Here is a 19347-nt window from a genome sequence, read left to right on the forward strand (position 1 = left end):
GGTGTTTGAGATTCTTTGTTTAGACCAATGATTCTCAACTTTTTTGTTGCGGCATATATTTAACGATTTCAAAATTTGGCGGCACACAAAGAAAAAGATAAAAATTATTTACTTACTATAACACACTGCATAAATAGTTTATGACAAAAATTTTCAATATTTGCAAAATTTGGCGGCACACTTTTAAAATTTGGCGGCACACAAAAGTGCCGCGGCACAGTGGTTGAGAATCACTGGTTTAGGCATTCAGTTCAACTACCCGTATTTAAAATATCACTTATTTGTATATTGGTATGTTTTATGATAAAAATTAAACTAGATTAAATCTTTAAACTAAATTTCTATTGTAGGTAGTATATTAATTTGTTATAACATCTATTGTATAAGTAGGTAGGTAGGGGGAAAGGGATTGTTAGTAATGGAGACTGAGAATTCTTTTACTAGCAATATACCCAACCAGGTCGACCTCCACGCGGTTCCCCCTAGAAACTATCATGGTTAATTCCTGATGAATTCATCATTATGGGCTAACTGACCTGTTTTCATTCTCATCTATCACCCTTCACTGGTGCTCCGCCAGCGTATCCCGTTAGCGCAGGCAGGGTTACCATACCATTTTCAGCCATCAAAAAAAAAAAGTAGGTAGCTATTATATTTAAGTATCTACGTAATATATATGTAATAATATTCGCCGTGTCGGTCCCGGCATAGAATGGACCACGCTTTCCTTTCGTGTGGATGTCGTAAGAGGCGGCTAAGCGAGGACGAGGGATGGGCAGCAGTATCCTTCTTAAAACATCCACAAAGGCCTAACTGCGGTTGCAAACCCGCCTACCAAGTGTGGCAACTAATGATGAAACTCCCTTTATAGGGAAAGCTTATGCCCAGCAGTGGACAGTTGACGGCTGAAAATATAGATAGATAGATAGATAACCTTTATTACCAGTATTAAGAAAATAAAAAATTAAAACAACAAAAAGAAAAAAAAAACAATGTTGCTGGTAATAGGAGCCGCTATCTATATATCTATGTAATATCATATTATATATTAATATTTCATTTAGCTATTTATTTGTACCTGTTGTTTGTGTGTCTTTTTGTCTGTTTATTTGTTGTATAAGTGTTGATGTCGTTCGTACAGTTCTCGTGTACTTTAACTACATGCTTTCTAGCTGTATTATATTACGTGGAAAAGATCTCTTTTAGAGATAAGTCCACCCTTTCTCACAACATTTATAACCGTCTTATATATATAATTTATAAGTGCAAGATATATATTATATAAATAGATTACTTAGTAAGTTTTTTTTTTCTTTTTTTTTTGACGGGTGAAAATGGAATGGAACCCCGCCTGCGCTAACGGGATACGCTGGCGGAGCACCAGTGAAGGGTGATAGATGAGAATGAAAACAGGCCAGTTAGCCCATCATGATGAATTCATCAGTAATCATGATAGTTTCCAGGGAGAACCGCGAGGAGGTCGACCTGGCTGGGTATATTGCTAGCAATGGGATTCTCAGTCTCCATTACTAACAATCCCTTTCCCCCCTACTTAGTAATGTTAATTTTATCTCTATTGAAATTGCTTTTTTAGGGATACCTAAATATCCTTACTTTGTATGGGAGTTACTTACACTAATTGATCGGATCCATTCATCCAATCCATTTAAATATTACCTCCTTTCATCAGTGTTATGTTTATTGAGACTTGCCTTTACGATGATTGAATATTATTTAAATCAGGATGCTTTGGAAACGATTTAAAAAAAAAAAGGATGTAATATGTAAGTGATGTTATTGTAACTTATAACAAATAAATAAATAAATATGAATATCACATAACTATTTTATGGAAATGATTACACCACCTATCTATTGTTTATACAACGATCGATTAGATCATGATTCACCATGATCATCGATTAGAGCAATAGGTATCATTTTCAACCGACTTCAAAAAGAAAGATTCTGCATTAGATTGTATATTTTTTTACTTGTGTTTTTTTTTGATGAGTGAAAATGGAATGGTTACCCCGCTTGCGCTAACGGGATACGCCGGCGGAGCACCAGTGAAGGGTGACAGGTAAGAATGAAAACAGGCCAGTTAGCCCATCATGATGAATTCATCAGGAATTAACCATGATAGTTTCCAGGGAGAACCGCGAGGAGGTCGACCTGGTTGGGTATATTGCTAGTAATGGGATTCTCAGTCTCCATTACTAACAATCCCTTTCTCCCTTTTTACTGTGTTTGTTACCTTATAATTCCGTCAGTTGTATACCGATTTGAATTTTTTTTTATCTTTTTCTGAAAGGATATATTTACAGGTTGGCCCTGTACAAATTTTATCAAAATCTGTTCAGTAGTTTAGTCTTTAAAACAAAATAACTGGTTTTGCCACAATTGAATTTTTTCTTTTTTTTAATGATAGAAAGGATAATAGATTGGTAACCCCGCCTGCGCTATCGGTATCCACTGGCGGAGCATCAGTGAGAGATGATAGGTGAAGATGAAAAGAGAGGTTAGTCAGCCCATCTTGTGAATACACCTGGAATTCAGCACGATGGTTTCCAGGGGAACCACCTGGTCGACCTGACAGGTTATATTGCTAACGATGGGATTGGTAGTATGCATTACTGACAATTCCCCCTCCTCCACCCAATTGAAGTCGGTTTGAGTTGTTCTGTTTTTGTAGAACAAGAACTGTGTGTGTATGGTCGATTATTTTAACATAAATAAATTAAATGTATTTTTTTTTATACAAATTAGAATGGCAAACAAGCTGACGGCCCACCTGATGGAAAGTGGTAACCGTCGCCTATAGACATGAGCAGTACCATGGACATAACAGAGTATACTGTTTCGCCCATAATACCCACCATGCGTTGCCATTCCTGAGGACTCAGGTGTTATTCTTCTGTACCCTGTAAATTCATGCCATATCCCACCCTTCAAACCGAAACACAGCCATGCAAACACAACTGCTTCACGGTAGAAACACGAATGGGACAGAGGTGTCCAAGCAATCGACTTTTGTACAAAGTCTCCCTCTGGTTGTATGTATGTATGTATGTATGTATGTTAAATGTTACAACTGTTTTTGATATTATCACGGACAGATGGACAGATACCCAAAGTTTTTTACATTTTCCGATTTTACCTTTATAAACACGTAGCTCTGAAAAATATTTCTGTTAATCTAGTTATGTATGTGAGATGGGATGGAAGTATAAAAATAGTTCGACGACTTATCCGTCTAAATATAGTTTGCTGGAATATTTTTGGACGTGGGTATTGAATATTATCTACTGGCAACATCGGTTCCGTATCACCACACACACACACCGCGACGTATTCGAGTCTCTTATAAATTTGTGAGTCAATTTCAAAAAGGTCGACCGTCACAATTCACTAAAACATTTTTTTTGTATGTTACGCGCTATTTTAGTAAATTCAAAACCGATTTTGACAATTAATTAGTCCCCGTATTAATATTGTCACGGTTGTTGTTATCATTTCAGCCGTTAACTGCCCACTGCAGGACATAAGAGCTTTCCCATAAGGAAAGTTTTGCTAGTAGTCGTAACGTTTGGCAGGCGGGCTGGCAACCGCAGTTAGGCTTTTAGAGATATTTTAAGAGGGGCGCTGCTGCCCATCTCTCGGCCTTAGTCGCCTCTTACGACACCCACTGGAAAGGTATGGGTAGGACCCATTCTATGCCGGGGCACACGGCGGGAACGGTTGAAGTAATTTTTATGTATTTATTTATTTCTTTGTACACATTAAAAATGTATAGAGCACGGACTTAATGCCTGATAGCTCCACCAGTCGACTGCAGTGCTAAATACAGAGAGAAAATGGCGGTGCATTGGTCGAATAAAATCCATTTAAGTATAAATATATGATTTTAAAATTGAGTAATTTTTGCGAAGTAAAATCTTATAAATTATTTATTTATTTATTTCTATGCTTTTGTACGTTAATTTATTGATATTAGGTTATAACAAACAGTACACAGACGGTCTTATCCCTTAAAGGGATTTCTTCCAGTCAACCGTGAGAATTCGAAAGGAGAAAGTATTTCTAGTGTTTATATGTAAAGCATAACAAATATGGTGCAAAAATAATACTTTAAATAATTAATATATGCTGTTTGAAATAAATTATTTTATTTTATTTAAATAATACTTATTAAACGCTCAATAAATTATTTACGTTTGCTGTGCTTACAATCATAGCATAATTGCGAATCTTCATAATAAAAGATTTTAAATGAAATTCATTTTTGGCTAATAAATTAATATCATTGTTAAAAGTATCGTAAGTACATATTATATTTTTAGCTACAGGTTTAACCTTCGTGTGATTTCATCGAGAAAGCTCTACTAGTTTTGGAATTATTCGGGACCCTTAATCTTTAGTGGCTGTGACGCGAGCGTGACGCTGACTGCGCGCTTTCCCGACCAAATTTACTTACTACATTAAAATTAATATCTTACCTACATTATTATTTATGTTATAAATTTGTAAATTTTGAAAATATTATTTGCAACTGGTATGCGCTAATTATATTTGATCTTGATTTGATCCCACCGCCTCCGCCCTCCGCTTCCCGCCCCCTGCCCCTTTCGGCCGTGCGAAGTCATCCAATTTAGTGGTAATTGACGAATCGTCTCCTTTATTGATGTTTGTCTGTCGAATTATTAATTTGTACCTACATTCTAATAATGAAACAGCATTATTGTATATCTCTCTACACGCACCACTGAACACAATTTGATGGAACTCGATTTTAAGGGGACTTGCCTGAGCGTGTTTTATGCATAACGCAGTTCTCGCCTATCCTTTCATCTTTTGTTATTGTTTACAGTAATTAATTAAATTCGATATTTTGTCGATAAATTATTTATAACTAATCGGGTCAATTCCACGTAGATAGTATTCCCATTTTTTTTAAACTACGGAGGTGGCAAACTAGCATACAGATCGTCTGATGGTGAACAATCTCAATTCCTACCTGATACCTGCAACACTAGGGCTGTAACATGCACGTTGTCGACTCTGAAGAAATGTTAACTTCTTGATAAACCAAGTGACCTGACTTTATTTTTTTTAAACAACTTAGAATGGCAAACAAGCTGACGGCCCACCTGATGGTAAGTGGTAACCGTCGCCTATAGACATGAGCAGTACTATTGACATAACAGAGTATACTGTTTCGCCCATGATACCCCCCATGCGTTGCCATTCCTGAGGACTCGGGTGTTATTCCTCTGTACCTAGTAAATTCACGCCATATTCCACCCTTTAAACTGAAACACAGCCATGCAAACACAACTCCTTCACGGTTGAAACACAGATGGGATAGAGGTACTCAAGCAAACAAATTTTGTACAAAGTCTCCCTCTTCATCCTCGCCTGTTATTTCTCACTGGTATACCACCACTGTATATCGACATTGCAGGTGGGGTTGCCATTCGATATTTCATCAGAGTCGTAAACGTCTTGTTTTTCAATGCTATTTTCAATGAAAGCATTACTAATCTTAATAATTACCTAATTGTTATAAAACACAGGACATGTTTGTGTTGTCTATTGCTTATTTTGGCTGAAATCCGACAAACAGTTACGAGAAATTATATGGAATTGAACACAGATGTAATAGAGATAGACGAGTCACTAAACTTGTATGAAAACGAAGTTTGTCACATCTTAACTATGATACTTATTTTGGTTCTGTCGTGTTGGGGATTATTGGTACATGATGGAATTTGGATTTCACCTTTGTAAGGAAGAAAACACTGAAATATAATTTGTAAAACCTGTTGAAATAGTATGTGTTTTTTACTGCGAGCTAATATGAATAGATTGATGAATGGCAACACTGTGAGCACTGTATGTACACGACTGTTTGCTAACAGAGTCAGTGATAATAACAGGGCAGACGAAGCGAAAGACGGAGTCCTGTCGTTCATACCCGAAGAGCCCCGAAAGTCGTCTTTCTTATCTGTGACGATGTCGCGAGCGCCTGCAACTCGCGCACAGCGGCCCGAGGCGCACAGTTAACGCCGCTTATGATTAAGGTTCTCGAATTGATCTCGAAACTAGTCAAGCTTTCTCGATCTAATTACAAGCGAGTTAAATCGGTAGTTATTATATTAAAATATAGTGTGTGCTTACGAAATTTTTAACAATAAATGTTTTTTTTTATGAACTTTGTGTTCCGTCGTTAATTTTTATACGACAACTTTTTTGCTATTTTAGTTTGCTATTTAAGCTTATATGAGTATTTTTGTATTTAAATTTTTTTCCCCCTTGTATTAAGGAGGAAAAGGAATAACAGTGTTGAATGACTTGTCGAAACAGGTCAGTTTGGAATTCGTTTAAATATATCCATTATAGAATGTATAATAAATTACCGGGTACTGGGGTATGTCTTAGCATTTAATCACAGCTTGTATCGACAGTAATAGTCTTCCTTCTGTCCAGACAAATCTCTCTTTTCTCGAGCATACAATTAGCGTGACTTAGCTCGAAGCCAACAAAGGTTAACGCGTTTAGCTCTGACCTCGGGATGGCCTTTATCTTAATATACTTTTATTGTGTCTAAGAAAGACTAGTTTTTACTCGCGATTTCGCCAGTATATATTAATTGTTCTGAATTAAAAAAAAAACCTGTAAATCAGCCTTTCCCAAAGTGGGTAATAACGCCCCCTTGTGGGCGCTGCAGGCCTAAAGGGCGGTAAACGACCTAGAAAAAAAATGAGAGGCTGGGGGGGGGATTTTAAGTAGGTTTCTTCAGGGTCGGCAACGCGCGCGTAATACCTCTGATATTGCAGGCGTTAATAGGCTACGGTAACCATCACACACATATATATATATATATATATATATATATATATATATATATATATATATATATATATATATTCATTACAATCCATTCGGTAGTTTTTGCATGAAATAGTAACAAACATCCAACCGTGCTTACAAACTTTCTCATTTATTATATTAATAGAAAAAATATATTTCTAACGTTTCACCTACACACCAGTAGATAAATGTATTAGGCTCGTATAAAACTAAATGGGTTTTTCCCTGCGTTTCACCTGTATCTTGTGGCCTAATAATTATATCCGATATAATAACATTAATATTATCCGTGCGTCCGTACGTGACGGTATCAAAGCTCGCTTCGTTGCCGAATGCCGAGATCACGGTACCTGCAAATTGATTGGTCAGTAACTATTTCTATTAGTCGGATAATTTTATTGGTATCGATTCGGGGGATTTTCCCATCCGCTTATTAGATACGAGGATATTTCTTTTCTACCTGTCTTCGTAGAATAGGGATGAGATTACTATTTCTATATTTTCAACCGACATCAAAAAGAAGGAAGTTTTGGTTTGTATTTTTTTCTTTTTTTTTATACAACTTAGAATGGCAAACAAGCTGACGGCCCACCTGATGGAAAGTGGTAACCGTCGCCAATAGACATGAGCAGTACCATGGACATAATAGAGTATACTGTTTCGCCCATGATACCCCCCATGCGTTGCCATTCCTGAGGACTCAGGTGTTATTCCTCTGTACCCTGTAAATTCACGCCATATCCCACCCTTCAAACCGAAACACAGCCATGCAAACACAACTGCGTCACGTTAAAAGTTTTCAACTTTATAAATAAACTAAGAACCGCGCGCAGCATCACTGGTTCAGATCACATTAATTCGTCGCGGTGATATACTTTTTTTTACTGTTTCACGGCAGCCATTTGTTTTCTCTAACGACTTTGTATATAATCTGAACATAATCCTGTTCACTTATTTATATTTGAGCTTCAAACGGTGGTGTCTTTCCAGTTAACTACTGTTTTTTTTTGTTCAATGTACTGGATTTGGATTCCCAAGCATTTGCGGTTGCGCTTTTGGTGTACGCTCGCATATGCCAAGGTTTGCAGTCGATTATTATATTATATATAATTATATGGGTAAAGAATTTGGGTTTCATCATTAAGTGGGTACTTTTTTTTTTTTGATAAGTGAAAATGATACGGTAACCCCGCCTGCGCTAACGGGATACGCTGGCCGAGCACCAGTGAAGGATGATTGATGAGAATGAAAACAGGCCAGTTAGCTCTGTAATTCATGATGAATTCATCAGGAATTAACCATGATAGCTTCCAGGGAGAACCGCGAGGAGGTCGACCTGGTTGGGTATATTGCTAGCAATAGGATTCTCAGTCTCCATTACTAACAATCCCTTTCCCCCCCATTAAGTGGGTACTGAGAGCAAGACTTTTAAGATAACCTTTTTGATGCGGATTGATGGGCGGTGAGTTATCGTTGTAGATTTTACGATTTACAGGTTAAGCAGTTGATGGAGTCGTATCCCGTTAGCGCAGGCGGGGTTACCATATCATTTTCACCTATCAAAAAAAAAAAAACTCTGAAACTACAGTAGTAGAATCATGATAAAATATTGCAATTATCAACAGTGATGTACAGTTTCCAGTCGTAATCACCGGTAAACAGCTCGACCGTGAGTTACTAAATTGCAAACAACTATTGTAGTTACAGTGTGTTCACGTGAACGAGGGTTGGTCCTTGTATCTCATGATTTATTACTTGTGAAGTATTCAACCCTACCCAGATAGTTTACCAGTCGCTACACACTGTTTACAGTGTCCAGGCGGGATAGCTGTGCCTCAAAGCATCGCATACCATTCGTCTCGAGTTCAAGACGAGACAGGACATATATGTTGAAGTGATTTATTTATCTGAATATATTGTATACTAGCTGACCCGACAACCGTCCTGTCAAAAGCTGTTGAATAAGCAGCCAAGAACTGTTTGTAGGTCGAAAGAAAAATGCAATTATTTTTTAGATATTTCCGAAAAGTTTTCTCTTTATTCCTTAGATTTTTTTTTATACAACTTAGAATGGCAAACAAGCTGACGGCCCACCTGATGGAAAGTGCTAACCGTTGTCTATAGACATGAGCAGTACCATGGACATAGCAGAGTATACTGTTTCGCCCATGATACCCCCCATGCGTTGCCATTCCTGAGGACTCAGTTGTTATTCCTCTGTACTCAGTAAATTCACGCCATATCCCACCCTTTGAATCGAAACACAGCCCTGCAAACACAACTGATTCACGGTTGAAACACAAATGGGACAGAGGTACCCAAGTGTTTTAGTCATCGTCCTGAAGAAATGTATTATCACAGTTGCATGGACATCCTCAGATTTGTAAACTATCACTTTAAGAATGAACTAGTCATTTTCCCGAATTCTTTTCACTATTAACGAGACTTTCTTACGAATGATGGCATGGAAACCATTAATCCGCGCTTGTGTGAACATTTCTGAGACGCTACAGAAGTGGGGAAGTCTCAACATCATCTTAAAAATATTATTGTACAGGACACGTAGCCACCACTTACGTTACACCAGCGATTTTTCAGTATGCCCGAACCATAGATAATCCGTATAGAGACCCAGACAATATGTCTTAAACGGCGTAATCTTGACCAGCAGGCCAACACTTGAATCTAATATCAATATCAATCTAATCTATATTTTTTTAATGGGTGATTATGGAGTAGTAACGCCGCCCGCGCTATCGGTATACCCTGGCGGATCACCAGTAAGAGATGATAAGTGAGGATGAAGCAGGTCTGTTAGCCCATCGTGGCGAATTCAACAAGACTTGTTCACGATGATTTCCAGGGGGAACCACGTGGAGGTCGACCTAATATAGCAATATACCCTATATTGCTAGCAATGGGGCTGGCAACCTCCATTGCTAACAATCCCTTTCCCCCCGATCCAATTTATTGCCAATGACAATTTTATATTGCACTCGTAAACTAATAGGAATTAGGTTATAATTGGGATCGGTTTACAATAGTTTGTATTGACAAGTTACACTAATTAGCATCTATCAGAACAATATGGAACAATTATGTCGTTAGCATTGCAATCTGAGAATGCGAAACATCTCAATTCCAATATCGATCTGTTGGAATTTATTTCAAAAGTAACCCCACTCGTCCGAACATCGAGCGAATCTACAAATTGTGCATTCGGAGACATACATTTTACCAGAGGGAGACTTTGTACAAAAGTCGATTGCTTGGGCACCTCTGTCCTATTCGTGTTTTTACCGTGAAGCAGTTGTGTTTGCATGGCTGTGTTTCGGTTTGAAGGATGGGATATGGCGTGAATTTACTAGGTACAGAGGAATAACACCTGAGTCCTTAGGGATGGCAACGCATGGGGAGTATCATGGGCGAAACAGTGTACTTTGTTATGTCCATGGTACTGCTCACGTCTATAAGCGACGGTTACCATTTTCCATCAGGTGGGCCGTCAGCTTATTTGCCATTCTAAGTTGTATAAAAAAAAAATATAGTTAATGATTAACTTTTATTTTTACTTGCTGACAAAAAACAAACGTCTAACGGTCTAACGGTAACCCTAATTTATAAACGTCTACAACACTAGGGTTGTCACGTGCACGTTGCCAACCCTAAGGAAACATTATTACGCCCTTTTTGAAGATCCCCATGCTGTAGTCTTTGGGGAAAACCTCAAAATGAACCAGTACGTCACGTCAGACTCTCGATGTTTTGTTCTTAGTGTATTCCCCTTTTTACTCGCAATTATCCTTTGTATAATATCCCTCCATCTGTCTACAAGTCTACGGGGTCTGAAATGAAAAAAGACAAAGGCTGAAAGTAATAAAACAAAACCCATTAACATTAATTACGCGGCAACACACGTCGCGTAGGTCTGACATTTAAAAAGTCGGGGACCGGGGACCTCGCATTATAACGAATGCCGTCCCTTATTATTAAAGAATTCTGAAAGTAATCCACGTTTATAATAGTACATATATATGAAAATGGTTATATGTACTTATGTATATTTGGGATGAATACATTCTGAACTGTTTGTTGGCAATTTAGCACATAATATGGTATAAATTTCCCCTTCCATTTCCGTGGGTGTCGTAAGAGGTGACTAAGGGAGCATATGGTCAAGGGATGGGTAGCAGCATTATACTTAAAACATATGTGAAAGTCTAACTGCGATTGCCAACCCGCTTGCCAAGCGTGGCAACTACTGGCAAAACTCCCCTTAAGGGGAAGAATAATGTTCAGCAGTGGACAGTTAGATAGATAGATAGATACTCTATTGTTTCTTCCAAAAGATTACAATAGTAAACTTATTATAAATATAAACAATTACAAGAAATAATCACAATGAGAAAACAATGGGCGACCTTATCGCTAAGAGCGATCTCTTCCAGGCAACCTTTGAATGGAGAGACAGTTAATGACTGAAATAAAAAATACATGATTGACAGTTTAAATATTATAATAATTATATTTTAGTTTCATGACATGAGCAGTACCATGGACATAAAGTATACTGTTTCGCCCATGACACCCCCCATGCATTGTCATTCCTGAGGACTCAGGTGTAATTCCTCCGTACCCAGTAAATTCACGCCATATCCCACCCTTCAAACCGAAACACAGCAATGCAAACACAACTGCTTTAAGGTTGAAACACGAATGACACAAAGGTATCCAAGCAATCGACTTTTGTACAAAGTCTAAATTAACAATATAACAAATTTAACATTTTGTGTAGCGTTGCTGTTTATGCATACCTATAGCAGGCGTACACAACATTGACTACAGATTACATGCATATAAATATCATAATATAATTAATATAATAAATTAAATTTATAATTACATATTTTTTGTTACAAAATCCAAATTACAGTAAAAGTAGGTACGAATTCATTTGTACATTTGGATCAGCCTAAACATCTGTGTCTGAACTAGGTTATAAAACCTGTATCTCAGACAACAGCGCTCAACCCTCATTACATAGTATAATTTTAGATCAGCAAAATACAAATATAAAGCAAGACTAGGCAATAACATCAAATCTACATTGTCTTCAGTACCTTACTGCGAAACACTGCCAACGAGCTATGGCTTACGTCTATATCCGGATCTGAACCGCATATAGTACCTATCTGCGTGCTTTTAAATTTTAAAGCTTTCTTTATGTGCTGCCTATAATACACCTATTACAAACGCAATGGGGGTTATATAGTCATCCCTTTCTTGTATAATAACAAGAACAATTTTCTTTAAAAACAGCATTACCAGAAAATTACCATACAAAGTACAGTCGTGCGTGACGCTGGCAGGGCGCCGGAGTCACACTCCGTGGGAAGTAACAACAAAAAGTTTTCACTATCGGAGCTAAGCTAACAACCTCGTTCGAAAGCGGAGCCACCGCCCGGAAAATGTGCGATAATAGTTGCGAACATTATCATAATATTTAAATTTAATTAAAGTTATTTCTGGACAGTGATATTTGGAAAATAAACTGTCAGTTCCCCCTTATGTAGGCGTATTGAATGTTATGTGCCCCCCGGCGGTAACCGTCGAGTGACACGTGCAGAATCTGTGCGTATTTTTGTTTCATATTCAATTTTAATAAAATTCACCAATGTATTTCGTTTTTCGTACGCACGGACAGACAATTTATTGATCCGATCAACTGAAGTCTTAGTTTGTGGGTGTCGCTAATTCCCTCCATTCCTGTCCGAACCATAGACAGGCCGTCTATCATCCGCATTGTAGTCTATGATTGATGACGACTGGTATTCTCAGCACTCGGAATACAGAGCGACCATTGCGGTTTGAGTTATCAATACCTTTCGATTTTCAATTAATATTGTTCGTATATTAATCAAATTGATGCGATGCCAGAAATAGCCACAAGTTGCAATTTTTTTTTATGGAATTCGGAATGGCAATTAAACTAACGGCCTATCTGAAACTGTTTCTGTAATTTGGATTATTAACTATGCCATCAATTTATATATTTGAGGTTTTTTTTTGTTTAATGGGTGATAATGGAATGGTAACCCCACCCGCGTTATTGGTATACACCGGCGGGGCACCAATTAGGGATGATCAATGAGGATGAAGCAGGTCAGTTAGTCCATCGTGACGAATTCTGGAGGTCGACCTGATTGCTAGCAATGTCGAACTCCATTGCTAATAATCCCTTTCCCCCCTATATTTCAGGTTTGTATTCATGTTAAACAACATCGTGACATCTTTTCAAAAGCTATGGATATGTATCCACGTAATGCACGTAATCCAGAGAGATTAGTATTGGATTGTATCCCTCGAACTACTTTGTAACAAAATAATTATTATGTATATAAAAAATTATAACAAAGTTTTTGAATTTGTTAAGCAATATTTCATAAAATTATTTTGAGTAAATTTAATGTCGTAGACGAGTTGTAATCTAGGGGTCTAACTTGAAATGAAATTCAGAATTTTTTAAATTCGTGTATTTGTTAATACCGAAATTGACCCAGTAAATGGAACTTAACATTTGATTCGTCATAAATCCTACTAGAAAAGTCTAAAAGAACGATATATTAACATTTTTAATGTTTTCAAATAGTATGTTTTATGTAATTGTAACATCAAATTTGTCTTTCGTTTGGCCTCGAAATTTCGGAAAACATATCATGGTAGTCTCTTTGGTTTTTTTTTATGGGTGAAAATGGTATGGTAACCCCGCCTGCGCTAACGGGATACGCTGGCGGAGCACCAGTGATGGGTGATAGATGAGAATGAAAACAGGCCAGTTAGCCCATCATGATGAATTCATCAGGAATTAACCATGATAGTTTCCAGGTGGAACCGCGAAGAGGTCGACCTGGTTGGGTATATTGCTAGCAATGGGATTCTCAGTCTCCATTACTAACAATCTCTTTCCCCCCAGTCTCTTTGGTTGAAACATCGAAATAACTCAAGTAATCATAGTTTACCTAAATGATCGCGTACTTGTAATTCCCGTCTCTCATGAATCGTAAACCACGCAATGCGAAAGTGTGAAATTTAAAATCTCACAGTGTACGCTATGATGCACATGTTCACGCAGTATTCTTCCCGAGTATTAAAATGTTATTTCTATGTCTCTGTGCTCTGTAATTTCACTGCCATATTGCACTTTTTAAATTAAAATACAGCCATGCAAGTACAGCTACTTTGCTGCGGAAACTCGAGTGGGATAAAGGCACCCATGCAGAATACAACGTGCATATAAATATATGCATGTACATATTTAATTAAAAATATGTAAATAGGTATAAATTGAATAACTACGTTTACGTGTACATGTAATTAAATATTTAATTTAATTTAATTTCATGAGTATACGAGTAGCAAATTTGGTATCAATAAACAATCTAGCTTTTTTTTAATGGATGGTAGACGAAATGGTTAGGTTGGAATAGAGAATAGAAAAGGCAAAATACTGGGCCACCTGACACTTTTTAAAAAAGCATAGTAGAAGAAAAATAGAGGGCAAAAGAGGAATGGAAAGAACGAGGAAACATATGGGACAGATAATGGAAATACTAAGAGTCATGTCATATAGGGAGGTCAAAGATATGACAAGAGAAAACCCTTAAATGAATAGAGAATGAAATGGTTACCCCATCTGCGTTGTCGGTCTACACGGGCAGGGCACCAGTGAGGGATGATAAGCGAAGATGAAGCAGATCAATTAGCCTGTCGTGACAAATTCACTAATGAATCAATCACGATGGTTTCCAGGGGGAACCACGAAGAAGTGGACTTGATAGGGTATATTGCTAGTAAATGGGGTTACTAATCCCCGTTACTAACAACCCCTTTCCCCCCAAATAAAAAGGTTTCATATAAGCAACTTCAACTAGTTCGAACACTGAGCTGCTTCGTTACCATAATCCTATTATTGCTGCCGGCTATTTGCAGTGGTTGTGTTTAAGCTTAAAGTTAACATTTGGCAATGAAATTACAAGATACGGAGGTGAAGAGCTTAGTCCTTGCGAATGGCAATGCACGCATACCAAGGTACTACATTATGTTTTGTGATGTTCATGTCTAAGATGTAGGTAATCGTTACAACTTTCAGCTGAGTGGTCGGCATGTTTGTCCTTTAAAGTTCTTTTTTTGTAACATGCGGCTGACATGATGGTAAGTGACTACCGCCGCCCGTGATCACCCGCAATATCAGAGGCATTGCATGTGTTACCGGCCTTTTAAAAAGGAATATGCTCTTTCCTTGAATTTGTTTCATAAAAAAGACTTTTTTTATTATAAGTACAAATCATGGAAACTTCATTTACTTGCGTATAACTAAACCTAACTTGAAAGAAAATTTCGCATAAATTTTATTCATACTTTTAATAGTGTATACCAATTAGTGAATACTACTGGACTGTTCTAGCAGTTAAAGCTAATGTCTAGGGTTATCACCTGGTCAGTTTGAGATTTTACATCCAGGCTAATTTATTGAAATATCACGGTATCACGCTGTATCGTATGGAGTGTAGACATAACAAATTTATTTATTTTATCGATAGTAAAACCTCCTCTGAATTAAAATGTTGTTGGTGTCAATCATTCTCTATCGAGTCAAAAACTAAGGCCTAAATTTGATACTAGTATCTAATCAACTTTCGTACCAAACCATTTTGAAATCTGTCTGTAATCCTGTGTTTGTAAATTCTTAAATTTTTCCAATTTATGCTCTGTCGAATTAAAAATTAGGGCCAAAAATTTAAAGTATTACGAGTATCTAATCAATTTTCGTACCAAATCTTTTTTAAAATACCATCTGTAATCCTGTTTTTGTCAATGATCAAACATTTTCCAAATTATACTATGTGAAATCAAAAACTAAAGCCAAAAATTGACACTAGTATGTAATCATCTTTCGTACCAAACCATTTGCAAATACTCTCTGTAATCCAATTTTTGTGAAACTTTTAAACCTTTTTACAAGTCTATATTATGTTTCATATAGGAATTTCAAATTCATTTTTTTGTTAAAAGCACATGAAGTTTGTTGGACTATATCTATCTGTGTTGGCTTCAGTTCTGTTTCCTGTTCTTACTTTTATAGTCTAAATTAAACCGGGCGTTATACAAAATAGGTCGAAGCTTTTAATCTCGGTGAAACCATTTGATTTGATTGGAAGCCCTGACCGTACGCGTACCTATCCAACACGATCGAAGACACATTACATGTGTTCACATGGGCGTACTCTCGGCGGTGATTGCACTACCAGTGTGGGTAAAGCAATTTGTATACACTAATTGCACGCACTAAACTGTTACGTACTCGGATAGTTGATTAATACAATGATAGAAGGAAATTTCGCGGTTCCGCCCACGCGAAACTGATATCCATTTGTCAATATTTCTAAGTTTTAAGTGGTAAACAGGTGGCAAGAGAAGACCAGGACGCTCTGGAAAAAGGTTTAGTAGGTAAATAAACTAGTTAGTCTAAATCAAGCGGTCTCAGCTGGAAAGATTAGCTGGGGATAGAAAGCTACATTTCACGTATTATAATAGGATTTGTTATGCATAATCCGCCGAATTAGACTCTCCCTGAGGGTATAATACGAATATGAACGGACTAGTACATATATTTCAGAGGTTTCAGTCGCATATTTTAGAAAGTATATGTAAAATTTTAAGGATCTTGACTAAGTAATGTAGTCTTTTCATTATTTTGGTAAATTGTTATAAACTGATAAGTAAAACGGCTTCTGTTTTTATATATTATATTTAACGTGTATATATTTGCATTTCAACCAGTCAAGGCCGAAATTAAAAGTTGGTATTAAATATTTCATACAAATAAATATAGTACAGAGAATTAATGTAGTACTAGAAGCAAATAGTATTAAAAACAGCTCCACTTCGAAGAATTCCGCGTAGGACATGTTGGCGGCGGGCGCGCGCAAATGGCTTGCTCCACCGTGGCGCAGCATGTAACGCGTCCACCAGAGGGCTCGTTCCAGCGGTTGTTGAGGTGCGTCCCACAGCAGCGCACGTAGTCTCACTATGTTCCGGCGGTAGCTGAAATGAGTGAAGTTTTGATTGATTATTATATATAAGCATGTCCGCAAGAATTTACATATATACTGAACTCGTTTGTACCAACCTACTGTCACTAATTATAGTAGTCACTGCGTTAATTATCAGTTCCTCTGTAATAGTATTCATTTCAAGTTTTATTCCTATTCCATGTCGCATATATCTTTCAGTGCTCGCCCACTGATCCCAAATTAAAGGTATCCCAATTAGAGGCACACCGGCATCGATAGCTTCATCCGTTGATTGTATACCTCCTTGTGTTATAAACACTTTTACTTTGGGGTGTTCTGTAACAGTTCATTTATAATATTTGTTAAGTATTTTAAGATATTTCTTTCAAAAATATACCGTACGAGAAAACTTACTCAAAAGATCAGCTTGCGGAAACCATTTAGCTATCTTAACATTATCAGGCTTTCCTGGCAGTTCGTCTTTAGGCCACTTGAAAAGGATATCATACGGCAGTTTCGAAAACGCATTGAGTAATACTTGTATTTTAGCCGAGTACAAGCTTAGATCTGCTGTTGTACCGAATGATACGTAAACCACGCCGTTGACTGAAGCTTCTAAGTACGACGAAATATTCTAAAATAAAGAAGTAGTCAGATTAAATAAATATACATTATTATTAAAATTATTGTTGCATATATCTAACTACCTATTTCTTAACTGTTGGTTAAAATTGTTAAATTATTAATTGTTGGTGTTTACGATATCATCTTACATTTTATATTTTTAGAAAAATAATAAAAAAATTCTCAAACACCATTTTTAATACTCATTTTTCACGAAATATATTTACTGTACAAATAGTCAATCAAGAAGTCTCTTTTTTTTGAGAAAAGTAAGAATATATATCGGTGTTTCCCAACGTAGAGCCCACGCCCCACAGGGGGGCAATTTGATAGTTAGGGGGGACAATTAAAAAATGGACTCGAAGCGATTTTAACACTTTTCCTCCGAGCCATTTAAATGCAATGCTACGAATAGATATCGGTGCCAAATTTAACAAAAAAAGTAAGTAAAAAAAGGCTGTAAATATTTATTAGCTATAATTTCGTTTGACATTACTAAAACATCAACTGGGCGATTAGAGTCGTCAAGTAAACTTTGTCGGGAAAAATTATGTATGGGAGCATAAAAATTTTAGAAATGTTCAAGTAGGGCATGACACAAAAAAGGATGGGAAACACTGATATAGATTTTGCAATGTTCCATACATTCCATACACCCAATATACATTTTGGTAAGCATTATTTTTTAAATGTTTGGTAAATCTTAAGCTTATATGTTCTTTGAACTTGTAACGCTTAATTCGTAATAATAATACTCACTTTGGGTAGTTCTTCGTATGGTTTTTTATGTATCCCATAAATATAAACTACGGAAAGCGGTACTGGACGGATGCCATCCCAAATAGGATGTGTGTTCAAATATAACATTTGAGCATTGTTTTGCAAAATCTCCATGGCGGGTACTGAATTGAACTCGGGCGTATTTTTCATGGCGTTGTTTGAACCTAAGTATAGCACGTTGTAGATTAATCTTTGTAAACTAAGATCAACATGTAATTCTGATATTTCTTCGAATAATGTAAGATTAATTAATCTTTTTCGCATACAGTTAGGATACAGGAGAGGTTGTTCCGGAGCTCCAAAATTTTCCATGTCCCTATACACTGGCCCAAACGAATTGATTTCTAACACAGGTGCTTTGTGGAAATGGGATATCATTAAGTTCGTTTTCATTAACGATTCTGTTACTATCAAATCATATGTGATATTTTTATTTTCAATAATTGCTTTCACTTCCTCTATTTCAAATTGTTTTTTTACTATTTTTACGAATGACGTCAAAGAATAAGTGCATAATGTAACAATATTATTCTCCTTGTTTGCTATTGGTTTCGATATTTCTTCATCCCATATTTTTAGTGATATTTCTTTTATATCGATCTGTGTGAGATTTCTCGGCACTTGTCCCTTGGGATATACAGGATACGCGGTGATGACTACAACTTGATGTCCTTGTTCCAAATAAGCGTCCACTAAACAGTTAAAAACTTGGTGGTGACTGTACGATGGGTTTGAGAACACAGCCAGTATACGTGCGCCGTTTGCCATAGTTAATGAAAGTAATATAAATTCGACGATAATGCGGAAACGAACAAACATCTTGTTCACAGAAGCTATCACTTCCAACTGAATGTTGTTTTCTCCAAAGTAATTCATTAAATGAACTTGATTAATGTTCTTACAATAATATATCACAACCTAAGGCACGTATCTATATAGTTTAAATGTGCACGTATAAAATAAAAGTAATATTTTTTATGTACATTGATGAAATACT

General features: G+C 36.8%; 2 protein-coding genes across 2 annotated transcripts in view; one reads left to right on the forward strand and one right to left on the reverse strand.

Moving 5' to 3' along the window:
• The window catches only part of LOC113517257 (uncharacterized), a 321201-nt gene that overhangs the window by 10771 nt on the left and 291083 nt on the right, over positions 1-19347 (forward strand). The gene's annotated exons all lie outside the window — the stretch shown is intronic.
• LOC113509832 (UDP-glycosyltransferase UGT5-like) lies at positions 16650-19236 on the reverse strand. The gene is made up of 4 exons (XM_031910892.2): positions 18330-19236; positions 17361-17580; positions 17063-17282; positions 16650-16977 (listed from the first exon to the last, which is right to left on the reverse strand). The coding sequence occupies exons 1-4, from the start codon at positions 19224-19226 to the stop codon at positions 16671-16673; spliced, it is 1644 nt and encodes a 547-aa protein (XP_031766752.2). The 5' UTR covers positions 19227-19236; the 3' UTR covers positions 16650-16670.

The sequence above is a fragment of the Galleria mellonella genome, unplaced genomic scaffold (assembly GCF_026898425.1).
Source record: "Galleria mellonella isolate WM207_F2 unplaced genomic scaffold, CSIRO_AGI_GalMel_v1 utg54, whole genome shotgun sequence".
NCBI classification, from domain to species: domain Eukaryota; kingdom Metazoa; phylum Arthropoda; class Insecta; order Lepidoptera; family Pyralidae; genus Galleria; species Galleria mellonella.

Coding starts and splice junctions, on each gene's coding strand:
- LOC113509832 (XM_031910892.2), bottom strand. CDS start 19,226: ATGAATTACTTTGGAGAAAACAACATTCAGTTGGAAGTGATAGCTTCT. Junction 17,581..18,329: donor CATACGAAGAACTACCCAAA/GTGAGTATTATT, acceptor TCTTTATTTTAG/AATATTTCGTCGTACTTAGA. Junction 17,283..17,360: donor TCCGCAAGCTGATCTTTTGA/GTAAGTTTTCTC, acceptor GAACTGTTACAG/AACACCCCAAAGTAAAAGTG.